At 45.4% G+C, this 13091-nt stretch overlaps 1 protein-coding gene across 1 annotated transcript in view; it reads right to left on the bottom strand.

Annotated features, from left to right (window-relative positions):
- Positions 1 to 13091, bottom strand: part of LOC142590176 (DNA-dependent protein kinase catalytic subunit-like) — a 202163-nt gene that overhangs the window by 146204 nt on the left and 42868 nt on the right. The window contains exons 24-28 of the mRNA XM_075702071.1: positions 8249 to 8447; positions 6353 to 6492; positions 4424 to 4492; positions 3930 to 4037; positions 2758 to 2856 (exon numbers count right to left, since the gene is read on the bottom strand). Coding sequence (XP_075558186.1) covers positions 2758 to 2856; positions 3930 to 4037; positions 4424 to 4492; positions 6353 to 6492; positions 8249 to 8447 — 615 coding nt within the window. The remainder of the gene's footprint in view (positions 1 to 2757; positions 2857 to 3929; positions 4038 to 4423; positions 4493 to 6352; positions 6493 to 8248; positions 8448 to 13091) is intronic.

Raw genomic sequence — 13091 nt, 5'->3', positions numbered from 1 at the left:
CGAAAAAATGTATGCTAAAGAAAAATGGTCATCATGCAATTTCATAGCAGTAGATCCTTGTGAAAGCTGTACAGTAACGTTGATATTGGCTACGTGGTGCAGATTCGTAGCGATTCTAAGGTGCTTGTGTGCAAGGATAATTAATGAAGGAGCGCGTATTACTAATCCCGGCTGTTACGATGTCTAGCTCATATACGGGCCTGGTAACCTATGTGCAGTCAGTTAACAAACACTATTTATGCAGGTGTCCACGCTCCTGTAAAAAAAATGCAATTCAGTGATGATCGACCTTCTGGAGGTGGATCCGCACCTACGTATAAGCACAGCCAGCTCATCAGTCACAAAGTAGGAGCTGAAGAGAACTTTTTATGCTCATTATACGACATTGATAGCAATGAATTTGTGGTTAGCCAGTGACAAACACATTACACTAAACAGTGAGACTTCGGCTTAATACACAATGCCTATGTGGCGAACAGGAGAGCAAAAGGTGAATACAACGTTTTCATACAAGGTAAGTCATCCATGTAGTGTTAAGTTCTCTTTGGCTCCTACTTTGTGACTGATGAGCCGACTGTGCTTACATAGGCGTGGATCCATCTCCAGAGGGTCACCACTGAATTGAATATTTTTCTTTTACAGGAGCATGGACGCCTCCATAAATAGTGTTTTTTTGACTGACTGCATGCACATAGGTTACCAGGCTTTTTATCAATTTTAAATCACCCACACAGACGTACGTTACCTTCATCATTTAGCAAAGAGTGGTAAACATCGACAAAATGATGCAGCTCAAATAGCTTGAACATGTGGGTGTTTTCTATCCGCAGTGACGGACAAGATGGCTCGAGCGTTGCAGAATGCCGTTTGCCTAAAGTCAGCTTCGTCATAAGGCACCAGTGTCCCGCAATCAAACATGCGCAGTGTATTGCGGCGAAGTATACCAAGACTGAAAAGCGGCCACTGTCAGAGGATACAATGTGATATACGTGCGCACCTGCCGTCACGTCTCTTGTCGCAGTACAAGCACAGAGACACCGAACAAGTGTACTGGCAGGCCTTCAGAGCTATTTCGCACGCGGTTGTAGCAATCTGAGCCCTTGTTTCGCCCACATAGAGTGCCCCGTATATGAGCTAGACATCGTAACAGCCGGGATTAGTAATACGCGCTCCTTCATTAATTACCCTTTCACACAAGCACCTCAGAATCGCTGCGAATCCGCGCCACATAGCCAATATCTGTGTTACTGTACAACTTTCACAAGAGTCTACTGCTATGAAATTGCACGACTACCAATTTTATTTAGCATACATCTGTTCCGTATTCATCCGCAGGGTGCAGTGTTTTGCCAGTGTGGCTGTACAGCTCTCACAACGATCTACAGCTCAGACTGCATGGCGACACAAGTTTTAGTACTTTCCCATACAGAGTACAACACGTCCCATTCCCACGAATCTCCAAGTGTGTTGTATGCTCAGTTACATTAAGAACTAATGCATCGGCAGGGCAGTTGAATTCATTAACTGTTTCCGTTCCCGCGATTCACCTGAAGTGTGTGGTATGCTGACCTTGCTCAATGACACTAATGAACAATGCATCGGCACGATGTAATGCTTTGCCACTAAAGTAATCCTAGAAGACACCTGACTTCCAAACATATCCCCCTGGGACTACAAAAATTTAAGATGCTACCGTTGCAGCAAAATAGCAACAAACTCACCTCGGACACGGCTTCTTCGCCTTGCCGGCCACGCATTCTGTCTGCCAGCTCGATAGGGACAAACGGAGCTAACAACTTTCTTCCCCTAGTACCTAGGCGAAGAGAAATCTCAAGGACTGAAAGTCCCCACATTTCTCCCTCGCAACCACTGCTCCTCGCATTGCGCACAAAGAGCGGAGAAATCCACTTATGATGTGCTCGTCGTTTGCTGCGGGATGCGGGAGCGGGACAGCAAAACAAAAATGGCGGCCGGTGGAGCAAGCCGAACGCGATTTTTTTCCTTCTCGTGAGTACATTATGTGCATTGAAACGGTTTCTTCTGTATCAGTGATGAATAATATCATTAATATCGGCAAGTTTGCTGCAATAACGTAGACATGTCCATTTTGAGGGGACATAAACAGATGGGCGCGCTTTGCTGTCAGTGACATAGAAACGCATGGCCGGCGTGCTGCAGCAACTGCAGCATCTGTCTTCACTACCATACTAATACGGCATGTTTCCGCTAAGGGTGGGCGAATATCTTAGCTGTGTTACAAGCGTTGGCATATGAATAGGATAAACTTTCAACGTATAACTGTAAACATGGCTACTATCATTGCCGCTTGCGAGTTTTTGCATGCTCACGAGAGGAGATGAAGAGAATCGAAAGGCGCCTTTTTTGTTTTTGTTGACCACAACCATTATACAGCCTACCCATAATAAATACAAGTTTGGTTGTACCTCTTTTTGTCATGGAAGTGCGGAAAGTGATGCAAGTAATGAAATGAGGCATCTACTTAAGAATGTTTGGTGCGCGCAGACCGCTTGGCTTGTCTTGAGTCGTTCGCATAGCATTTGACAGATGGTAAGCGCGATCATTATCAGCTTGACTTGGCACACGACATATCGCTGCGGCAAGTTCGGGGTGCGATCATTACACGGGAAATAAAAAATTTTGACGACAAAATTCAGGGATGCAATTATTACGCGAGTGCGACCATTATGCGAGTAAATACGGTATTTTGCTGACTCATAGCTCAAAGAGACAACTCACTTTTGGAGACGACTGCTTGATGCTCCATGCCATAAATTCTTTCAGGCACTGAGCGGCAAAGTCCCGCACCGTTGTCTCCTGCGACTGCGTGACCGTGTCCTGCAGAGAGAAAGCCGGCATAAACCCCCATGCTACCGTGCCGCTTGATTTCGTCGTGGCCTGTCGAAAGAACCGAGAGCTTCATCTGCAGTAAGGATGGCACTATTCATGCCTTTGCAATATGCAAAACTGGCCACTACATTCACAAACAATGCTTTGACAAAACATTCTTCTTAAACATTGCCGAGTGATCAAGTACTAGCTGGAGCGTTGCAGTACTGCTCTTTCGTGATTCCAATGACGAGGAGTTGCTTGAGACAGGCGCCTGTAACCTAGTGCTTTTAAACAGCTGCTGAAGGCCTGACAGTGAAAATGCCAGGCAAAAGCTGCCAAGAAGCATTACAAAAGCACAGTTAATATTAAGTTCATAAGTGGCGGAGCACTTTGCTCAGCAAGGCCATGGAGGAGAACAGAGTCATGGTCAGTTTGTGGAAACGACCATGAATGCTAGCATGGCAAGTTTTGGTTTTTGAGTACCACATACTACATGTGCGACCACTCTGCAAGTTACTGCCGGTATACCCCAGTCAGCTGAGCTAGGGGACTGACATGAGAAATTTAAGCCCAGGCTCTGCCAATGAACCTTACCAGAGCTAGCAAGAGTACCGATATCGCTAATACACAAATGCTCACATATTTGCAATAATGTGAGAGGCATATTCATCAGCTAAAAAATGACACACAATGTTTACAGCTTTTTCGTGCCTCTTGACTCAAGAATGGAGTGCGAACTCAAGCAGCAGACCGTGGTTTTGAGAATGGTCACACACTTATGATAAAACCCACAAGGACAGCTTTTTCTTCTCCTCCACAGTGAGAATAAACACATTCATATCACTGCTTAGGACGAAGATTGCACACAGAGATTAAGTTCGTATGACTTGCTTTAAGTCAACCAGTAAAATATAATCAATTTCCCTCGGCACACACAAGTTGAATATGCACCGTCAATGGTAAAAAGAAAGAAAAGAACATAAAAGAAATCAGCAGAATTTAGAATTTATGCTTTTTGTTTAAGCAATGCCTGCAAACTTAAAACCCAAATATCAAGGATATCGAGAGGGCCCCCTCACCCAAAGGCACTCAATGACGGCAACACTTTCTTGGCTCCCTCGAGTCGACTTGCTGCTAAACCAGTGTGTCAGCTGCAATGTCAGGGGCCTGAACAAATTCTGTGCAACCTGAGAAAAGATGAAAAAAAAAAGTGAGAGTAAACAAGATAAAAACAAACCAAGTTTCTTCAGTGCAGACTAAAATAATGACTGACCAGTAAGGAAAGATGGTAGCTCAAGCAATTTTGTGTAAGGTTAAATAATCTGCTGAAATCCACTCCAAACCACCTTAAGCTGAAACTGATAGAGAAATTTTTAGTTGTGGTTCTTTCATTGTCAACAGTTTTTCTAGGATGAAAATGAGAATGCCTTTGTGTACTCCAAGCTGGAGAACTGCACTCTGAATGAACTAAACGAATGTGTTCCAAGCTAACGATTATGACCAGCCGAATGTGCCATAAGACTCTATGCGAAACATGTGCGAGCATCTTGGCACAATGGCCAACCTAGCTCACCTGGTCAGGGTCACAGGATAAGTGAAGCAGCTCAGGAAACAGGTGCTTGTAAAGGTGAACCATTGGACACTGCAATGTGGAGAGTCAATTCAGCACAGTAGTCGGCTCATTTTCAAAACCGAACGAGCGAAAGGCTAAAAATAGCAAACAGGGTTTCGACGGAAGCCATAGCTGATGTGTCAAGTTGATAGAAAATGCAAAGAAACCCTTAAGTAAGGCAAAAGCTACTCCAAAAGGTATCAATAAGTCATGAGCAAATGTTGTTTTGCTATCTGGGTCTTCCTTTAAACTTCCAAGCAGGACACTAGCAAATTACAATGCTGATGCAAGTGATGTTGTAGGGGTGAAATGGGGGTGACTAAGAGTTGACAGGGTTTTGCATTGTAAAGCTGTGCAATGGGCTACTAGAGATGCTGTGGAAGATCCACATCAGTTTTGACCATGGGCGATTCTTCAGTGTGGAACGCAAGTCTAGCTGTGAGCAATTTGAGAGGAAATTCATTTTTAAGTGACTACAGTCCGCATCCATTACAACGGATCCGCGCGGATACACTATACCTTAGGATATAACAGACCATTCATCTCACTTAGTTTGGTCTGCCTGTATTACGAATGCAATAAATTTTACTTTTAATGGACTGTCGGGTACAATGGGCAAATGTCTGGGCAAATTTTACCTCGATGAGATAAATACAATGAACTTTCTGGGCTGATCTGTGCATGCGGCAGTGCACTTCACGAAACTATTTCCTGCCATTCGCAGAACGTGCGAAAATGCAATTTTCCTTAAGGAATGAATGCACCAAGGCACTAGCAGCAGTGTTTTTGCCTCGACGGACGTTTTCGCCTCGATGACGCAAGCAGCTCATTACTGCCCACTGCTGTTGGCTCCGTGATGAGCAAGCACCAAAGCTAGGCCTTACCAGCTGCTTCGAAGTTGCAGCATACAGTTCTTTAACACCAGCTCGTCCAAGTGAAATTTGTTCTACCCCTGACTGGTTAGGACAAGCGATGCTCATCCAAGGCTTAAGTGATGTTTTGGTCGGTGGATGGCAGTACAGGTCCGGTGAATTCTTTAATCTTCTACGGCTGGAATGCGTTTTTCCTGTAGAGAGTGGCAGCGCGTCTCGGCATGCTGGGGACATTTTAGTGACAGCACGTCTAGGCAGAGCTTCGGGGACAGTGAATACGTTGAACACGCATCGAAAAATCTCCCATCGAAAATGCCTATCTTAGGCCTACTCTAGGAAGATTTTCAAGCAATACCGGTAACTCACAAATCCCGATTACATTATTTACCTAACTGTAATGCTTGGCATTTTCTTTTCCCAAGAAAATAGGGCTGTAGATTGCCTGCAAGGTGCGAACGGCTAAGAAGCCATAACTGCCTTGATGGTGTTTGTGAGTTTTAGCGCACACTGTGGCTGTATAGTGGCAAAACTGACTTAACGAAACTGGCCACCATTGTGCAACTTGTATTAGGACCCTGCCCATTCTTCTTGCTAAACATTGGGTGCTCATTATATTTCTTTGTTTAGGAACTTCAATGTAAATTCTATGTTAGTTTTCTACTTTGGCCACAGAAAGTGGGCATGCATTTTATTCGGAGGTAAGTTAGAACAGGGCGGTGTGTTCTGGCGTTTTCTTGGCTTGCGATTTAATTTGACCCGCTGGATAATTTGACCAATTTCATCAGTCCTATCGAGGTCAAATAAACGGAAGTGGACTGTACTGGCTGCAAACTGTACGGTGAGGCCAAATTTCTTCTTGAGTAAAGCAATATTTAGTGTTGCTTTCCGAAGAAAAGCATCCATTTGAATCGATTTTTGTGTGTGCATTGACGTGCTGATTTAATTGAGCACTTCAAAAGATTCAATATTTTCGAAATATATTTTTAAAAAATGTTAATTAAAGGGTTGAGACACATACCTTGGCCCTTCTCTCAGTGTTCTGTACACCTGTGCCCACAGCATAGAGGACCAGGGCATGAAGTAGCTCGCAGGCTGCCACCTTTGTCTGGCGGTTGCCAGCAAAGCGTGCCAGCTCGACCACCCGAGGCAGGAAGCCATCTTGTAAACAAAATGAAGGAATAGTGAGTCATGGTGCAAAATCTGTTCAACCCCTTAACCTTCATGCCCTATCTGCACCCCCCCCCCCCCTCGTCGTAACAGTTTGGGTTGAAACTGTCTAGGATTAGTCCTACTTGTCAACAACACAGCTTCTTTCGAGTTGCTCACAGAGAACCTTGCGTCAGTGCATCTGTCAGTGCTTTACGACTACCGCAATTGTTGAAGCACTGTGACAGCATCCAGATTTGTGCTTGAATTGACTATGGCCACTGGATAAGGCAGCTAGCTACATAGAGTTTCTTACTAAAACTGCTATAAGGAAGTCTGTCACAATAGTCATTCAATGACGACGGGAATGATGGGTCATACATAGATTTATTTACGATTTGGAATGGCTTCTTTTATTGTTCTTTGTTGTTTTGCGGCGTTCTGTGCTTATCCCGCAATATTTCTTTAGAGCAATGGTATGTCCTACGGTGACCACTTCTTGCTGTCATGTGATTTTGAGTGTAAACAAGTCTCGACGCTTCTGAGAATGCGCTAGGTCTGGATGGCCTTCGTGCAGTGACAATAATTGCAGGTAGCGTTTCAAATATTTTAAACATACCTTAACGAAAGAATGTTTTCGTACTGTTCTGAAAACATTGTATACAATGTCAGAAATTTGCAAATCTGAGGTGACAATATTAAGTTAAGACAAGAAATGAGAAGTTCATCTGAAGCCAGAAGGACAAATTTCAGACCAATTGGGCAATGTTTAGACAAATCCATGTGCTAGCCCATATCATTCCCCATGCTGGAAGAAACACTGCATTGGCACTGCTTGCAGACGTTTGAGCCTGATTTCGGTCTGATAATTATAGCGACAAACTGTATGGCTAGCTAGTTTTAGTGATGCAGTCTATGGGCAGGTCGAAAGCTGACTGAACCCATAACAGTGATCAATACAAAACAGCACAAATAAATATGTGAATGGCAAGACCAAATGTGCACCTTCAATTAGAATTCAACACATAGATTCCTTCTCAAGGCTGTTTCACAAGGCACAGCTTTCACTTGGCTACACAGAGATTTCCATGGTTTCGTGAGTGCTGCACCCCCCCCCTCTCCCCCTCTGACAGGGCGCCGTCAAGTTGGCTGAGCTGTTGTGGAGTCACAGCAATCAGCACGATTGTGGGCAGGGCGACAGCAACTACCTGATGTGAAGTCGACATGTTCGCACAGCGCAGAAGACGAGGACTGAAGGAAGAATACAACAAAGGCGTTGTGTTGTGTTCAGCGTCTGTGTTGTGTTCTTCCTTCAGTCCTCATCTTTCGCGCTGTGCACACATGTCGATACTGAGTCACCAACTCACCCAAGCTGCCACTTTGATGTGAACTATATTACCTCCTGTTGTCATAGTGGCGCTGTTCCGCACCGCAGCTGCAAACTAAGCAAACCCAAATGTTAAGTGCTTTAAAATGCCACAGAACACGATACTTATTCCATTGTTAAATAAAATGACAAAATGAAAACATTTGACTTGCTTCCACGTTGCTTTTATTGTAACGATGCAGGTGTGAATACTTTATGAGAAGGGGGCCACATTGGATGTCGCTCCAACAGGAATTGCACTGTTGCCATTACATGTCAAAGGTGTCAACAAAAGTTGCCGAGCAACACCTGCGGCAGCAGAAATTTCCTCCCCATCTGCTACATGTGAAACAGCCTTCAGCGCTAACACACCATATGGTTAAAGGCTAAAGCATTCAGTACCAAAAGCAATGTCGATCTTGGCGTCAGGGAATGGCAAGGCAAAGAGCAGATGTTCTCGTGTCTCTGGGTCCCACGTCAGGGCGGCTGCCAGCGTCTCCTTCTCCAAATCGGCCATAAGGAATGCCCGCCGCTCGCCGTCAAGGCTGCCCAGAAAGTCGAGGATCTTGCGCCGCAAAGTCTCAAGTTCAGTCTCTTGGAGCTGGGGCATGGAAAACAATGCCACGAACAATGAAGCTGGCCCTACCTGTAGTGTTCCACTGCACCCACGAAATTTCCTACTGGTCTCTCAAAACTTACAACTTAATGTGCATGTGAATGGTCTGTCGACTGAAGTTTCAGATCAAATTGAACGAAGTTGAATTGTGGTGAAAGTAATACAATTACCAATATAACACGAGTTCTTTTTGGGTAGCACATGCTAGTCAATTTACGTGCTCAAACAACAGTCAGGCTATTACAGTAAAATGGAGATAGAAAACAAGAGAGGTAGTAGGCCATCAAAGAAAGATAATTAAAGGGACACTAAAGGCACATATTAAGTCAAGCCAAAGTGATAGATTAGTGCTCGAGAATCTCTAAGGCGTGAATATTATCACGAACAGAGCCTTGATAATCGAGAAATGGAGGCAAATGCAGGACATGTTTAGAGACTCCCCTGGGACATACAAGTACTTGCCCAATGATGAAAGCACTCCTCAGTTAAATTCTGTCGCTAGTACTCAACCACTCGTTACACAAAACATCCTTGTATTGTATTATAAGACGAAATAAAATGCTACTTGTCTAGTTTTGTTTTGCTTTTAGAAAAAAAGAAATCATTGAAATTTCCCTCAACGATGATGCAGGCGATCTAAAGGTTTCGTTTTTGCTCGACTCCGCGCCGCCCACACTTTCGCGTATCAGTTGTTATTGCGTAGTGCTTCGCTGGTTTTGATGGCTCGCGAAACTAGCACGAACTGCAAGTAGCAGAGAATTCAACTTCCATGCGATGTCGCGGGATGCCCAAATGGTCTACGCCACTTGACCACAAAGCAGCTGCAGCGGCGCCGCCGCCATCTGTCGAGCGCCGTTTTACTCACCTACGGTAGCAAAGGGTGGTGATGGAGTATGCAACGTCACCACTTCCCTGGTTAGGTGGTGGGAGATTTAAATTTCGAAAAAGGTATTCGGGCTCCGCAGATGTAAATTTCTCGTAAACTAAGCATTTTCTTGGCACGAAACAAGCGTTGCGAGGTTTCTGGAATGTTATTTGGACAGTGCACGTCGACTAAGTATTTGCCTTTAGTGTCCCTTTAAGCTTAAAGAAACTATAAACACCTGAGAAAACTGTTCAGAGATGATGATTTTTGCTGTATTCTACTCGTTTATCCACCTCTGTATGCAAACACCCACACAATTGGTGCTCTAACTCCTCTCTCCCCTTTCCCCCAACTTTCTTTTAATTTACGGTTGACCAATTGCAGCCACGCGAAGTGTCACGCAGTAAGTCGTCCTTTCCTGCAATTTTATTATTTTGAAGCGCGGCGCGCACTATGGACGCTGGTGCGTGAAAAAAAAAATATAAACGCTAAAAAGACCACCAGCGCAACGTTTTCGGCGCGCCCACCACGCGCGAGAACGATGATCCCTCCGACTTTTGGCTCGTCAAAAAAAGAAAAAAAGGAAAAAAAGAAACGAAAAGAATGTCCCGCGGGTGCCTGCTTACACCGCGGCCACGATCGACATGCCGCGACGAACGCCCGCGAAACTCGACCGAGGCGCCTCACGAACTGAGCACATCTATTTCTTTTTTTTTTAGGCCTAGCTCTTCTACGGGTCGCCGAACCCCGTGAACGTCTGTTCGCGGGGTCGACGGTTAAAACAAGTCAAGCGGCGTCGTTTCTTCGAACTCGCGATATGTCGTTGCCGCACCGACGGTGCTTTTGCATTTTGTCGAGACGCGACGCTCTAGTTCAGCCTGGCGTTCAACAGCCGCGCGGCCGTTGGATCAGCCAAACGACGCATAGATCGCGCCGGGACAACGCCTTCTGGCCGGGATCTTCGCCCCGAAGAACACCCGCAATCCGCCCTCCGCATTCGCGTGCAGGGTCGTCGGGATGCCAGACGTGCCAGCCAAGCGCCGGTGAAAGCTTCGGCCGAGAACCGCCACTGCAGGATAGTCCACGTGTGCGCTGCTCTCGCGTTCGTTCTAAACATCAACACAGTCCCTGGGAACGTTTCAAGGGACGATGGGGATAGCACTCCTCCTAATCGATCGCTATCGATCGAGTTTCGCGGCAGCGCCCGTACATCAGAGCGATTGGCGGGAAATTTAAACAGTTTTTTAGAAAACGGCAACTGCAGAAACCCTCGCAGGAACCCAGTCACTTTCACGAAAAACAGCGAGCCTGGCTACCTATAAGCTGCACCAAGCAGACGTACAATTACTTTCGCATCTGGCGTCGTGTTTCCGACTAGTTGGGTGAGATGGCACGTCCAGAGCACCAGCCATCTTTTTTCGCCTGAAGGCTTAGGTGCCAAAATGGCAGCCCGCTTACCGGTCGCGGCGGCCGCGTTTCGATAGGGGTGCGATAGGGTTTCGATAGGGGCTCCAGCACGAGCACATTAAGCTTTAGCTAGGGTGCTCCTACCTAAATACATGTAAAAGGAGAATTCGTTTTTCTCCGCTACCAACGCACCAAATTTGACGAAGTTTGCTGCATTTAAAAGAAAAACTTAAAACCGAGTGACTGTTGGTCCCGAATTTTTCACTAAAATTGGCAAAAATCGCAAATATCCCGAAAACGAAACTACCAAATTTGCAACTCCGTAAGTCAGCAAAAAAAAAAAAAACATCACAATTCTGTGAACTGCACCTAACAGCACATCTAAAGCAGACAAAATTAATATGTCACACATGAATGTAAAAAAAAATTAGTATAGTTGAAATACAGCTTTTGTAGAACCCTTGTACACCATGTAACAAATTCACGTAAGATAAAAATTGACATATCAAATTTGCCCGCTTTGAATGTCCTAATAGATGCCGTTAACAGGACTGTGATATCTGTTCTTGATGCAGAGCTATTAATTTGCAAACTTCGTGCTTCTATTCTTCTCAAACGTTTGAATTTTTGAAAATATTTTTAACAAAATTCAGGCCCTAAATTGAAATTCTGCTTCCAACAATCACTACAACCTAGCTTTCTTTCTCAAATGCAACAAATATCATTAAAATCGGTCGAGCAGTTATCTAAGAGAAGTGTTTCTGTGTTTTACATGTACCTGAATAGGCTGCATCTAGTTGGGCCAGAGCTAAAGCTTCCTCTTAAATGCACGTTGAAGAACTTCAAGTGGTTAAAATATATCCGAAGACCTCCATAAACTTCGCAGTCTAGGCTAGACAGCACTACGGGCACTGCTGAGCAGCGCCTCTCGTGGGAGCAAACGAAAAAGTCGCCAGGCATTGCGATTGCGTAGGCGTGTTGTGTACAGGTGCACTGGCTGCGAGATTGTCTTTCCCATGCATTTGTATGCACAAGCCTGCCGTTCAGGGCCACAACAGCTTCAAAAACAAAGGGCCAATACCCGCCCGTGAAATTCTAAATATATCCGAGCAGGCAGTGCAAAAAAGTGAGCAGACATGCGGGCACCACTGCTGTTGTTGGCAGTCGAGTAAGTCGCGCTTCTTCGCTTTCGCATGCCAATTTACTTAACGTTTTTGCATGCGAAAGTTTTTAACCATGTCACGCAGTCAGTTGAGGGCACTTTCGCATGTAACTGGGGTCCATTATTAAAGGGCCGCTGAAACGGTTCGGACAAATTTTGTAGACGCGTAGGGTACAGCTAAAGTTAATCATTCGCACCACAATTTGTGTTAAACGCCTCATATTAAGAGAGCTATGGACCATTACAAGTTACCCTGCTTCATAGTCATGCATTTTCTCCTCAACTCATTCGCCAAGTGATCGGGGCTAAGCACCGCCTTCACTGGCTCTGCGTCATGATGGCACGTCGTGCCGTTGACTTCCGATTCTCTAGGAGCGAGCGTGCGAAGCCTCTCGAAACTCTGCCAGCTGCTTGGCAGTGAACCCCAAGCAAGAGATATCAAAGCAGCATGCATTACGAGCATTCTGTCGCAGCACCGAACGTGTCTGGTATTCTGGTAACCACAGGCGAGCTGGGCGTTTCGATGGAACGGCAGAGGCATAAACTTAAGCTGATGAAGGAACTTTAGAATAGACGTACATGAGCTGCCTGATCGGTCTCCACAGTCCAGCCACCCTTTGGCGCAGAGCCTAACCAGCCAAACAATGAGCTAATATTGCTCTAACCAAGTGTAAAACATATTAACAATTTACAGAAGTGTGTTAACGATTACACTCCTGCGAAAAACTTACACCTGCAGCAAAGAATAGATTTCGTTACTGCTACTGTGTGTGGTTTAGTGCTGTGTCATCAGGTGGCTGCACCGTGCGGACCATTCACATTTGCGCTTCTGCTCATCCCGTGAAACGACATGGTCAAGCGGCCAGGCCCTGTTCCCTTGCACTTGCATTTACCCTAATGCTGGACTGACAAAACGCTATTGCGTTAGTAATCTTCCGGTGTAAAGTGATGGCCGCAAACGCGCAAATCCTGGTGCTAATCAGATGGCGGCAGTCCAATGCGCTGCAGCCAGTCTGCTCGTCTATTGCCTTGCAGAGGGATACGCTGTCGCACCTTGACATATTGCCAGTCGCTATGTTTGCAGTCCACAACACAACAAAGTCGAATCATAGTGCTCACGAAAAGACTGAGACCAACTCTGGCTGTAGAGCTCTCGTCAAAACGGATCACGTTGTAACACAAACAGACGACGCTT

The sequence above is a fragment of the Dermacentor variabilis genome, chromosome 8 (genome assembly GCF_050947875.1).
Source record: "Dermacentor variabilis isolate Ectoservices chromosome 8, ASM5094787v1, whole genome shotgun sequence".
In the NCBI taxonomy this organism is placed as follows: domain Eukaryota; kingdom Metazoa; phylum Arthropoda; class Arachnida; order Ixodida; family Ixodidae; genus Dermacentor; species Dermacentor variabilis.
This window is presented reverse-complemented; position numbering and strand designations above follow the sequence as displayed.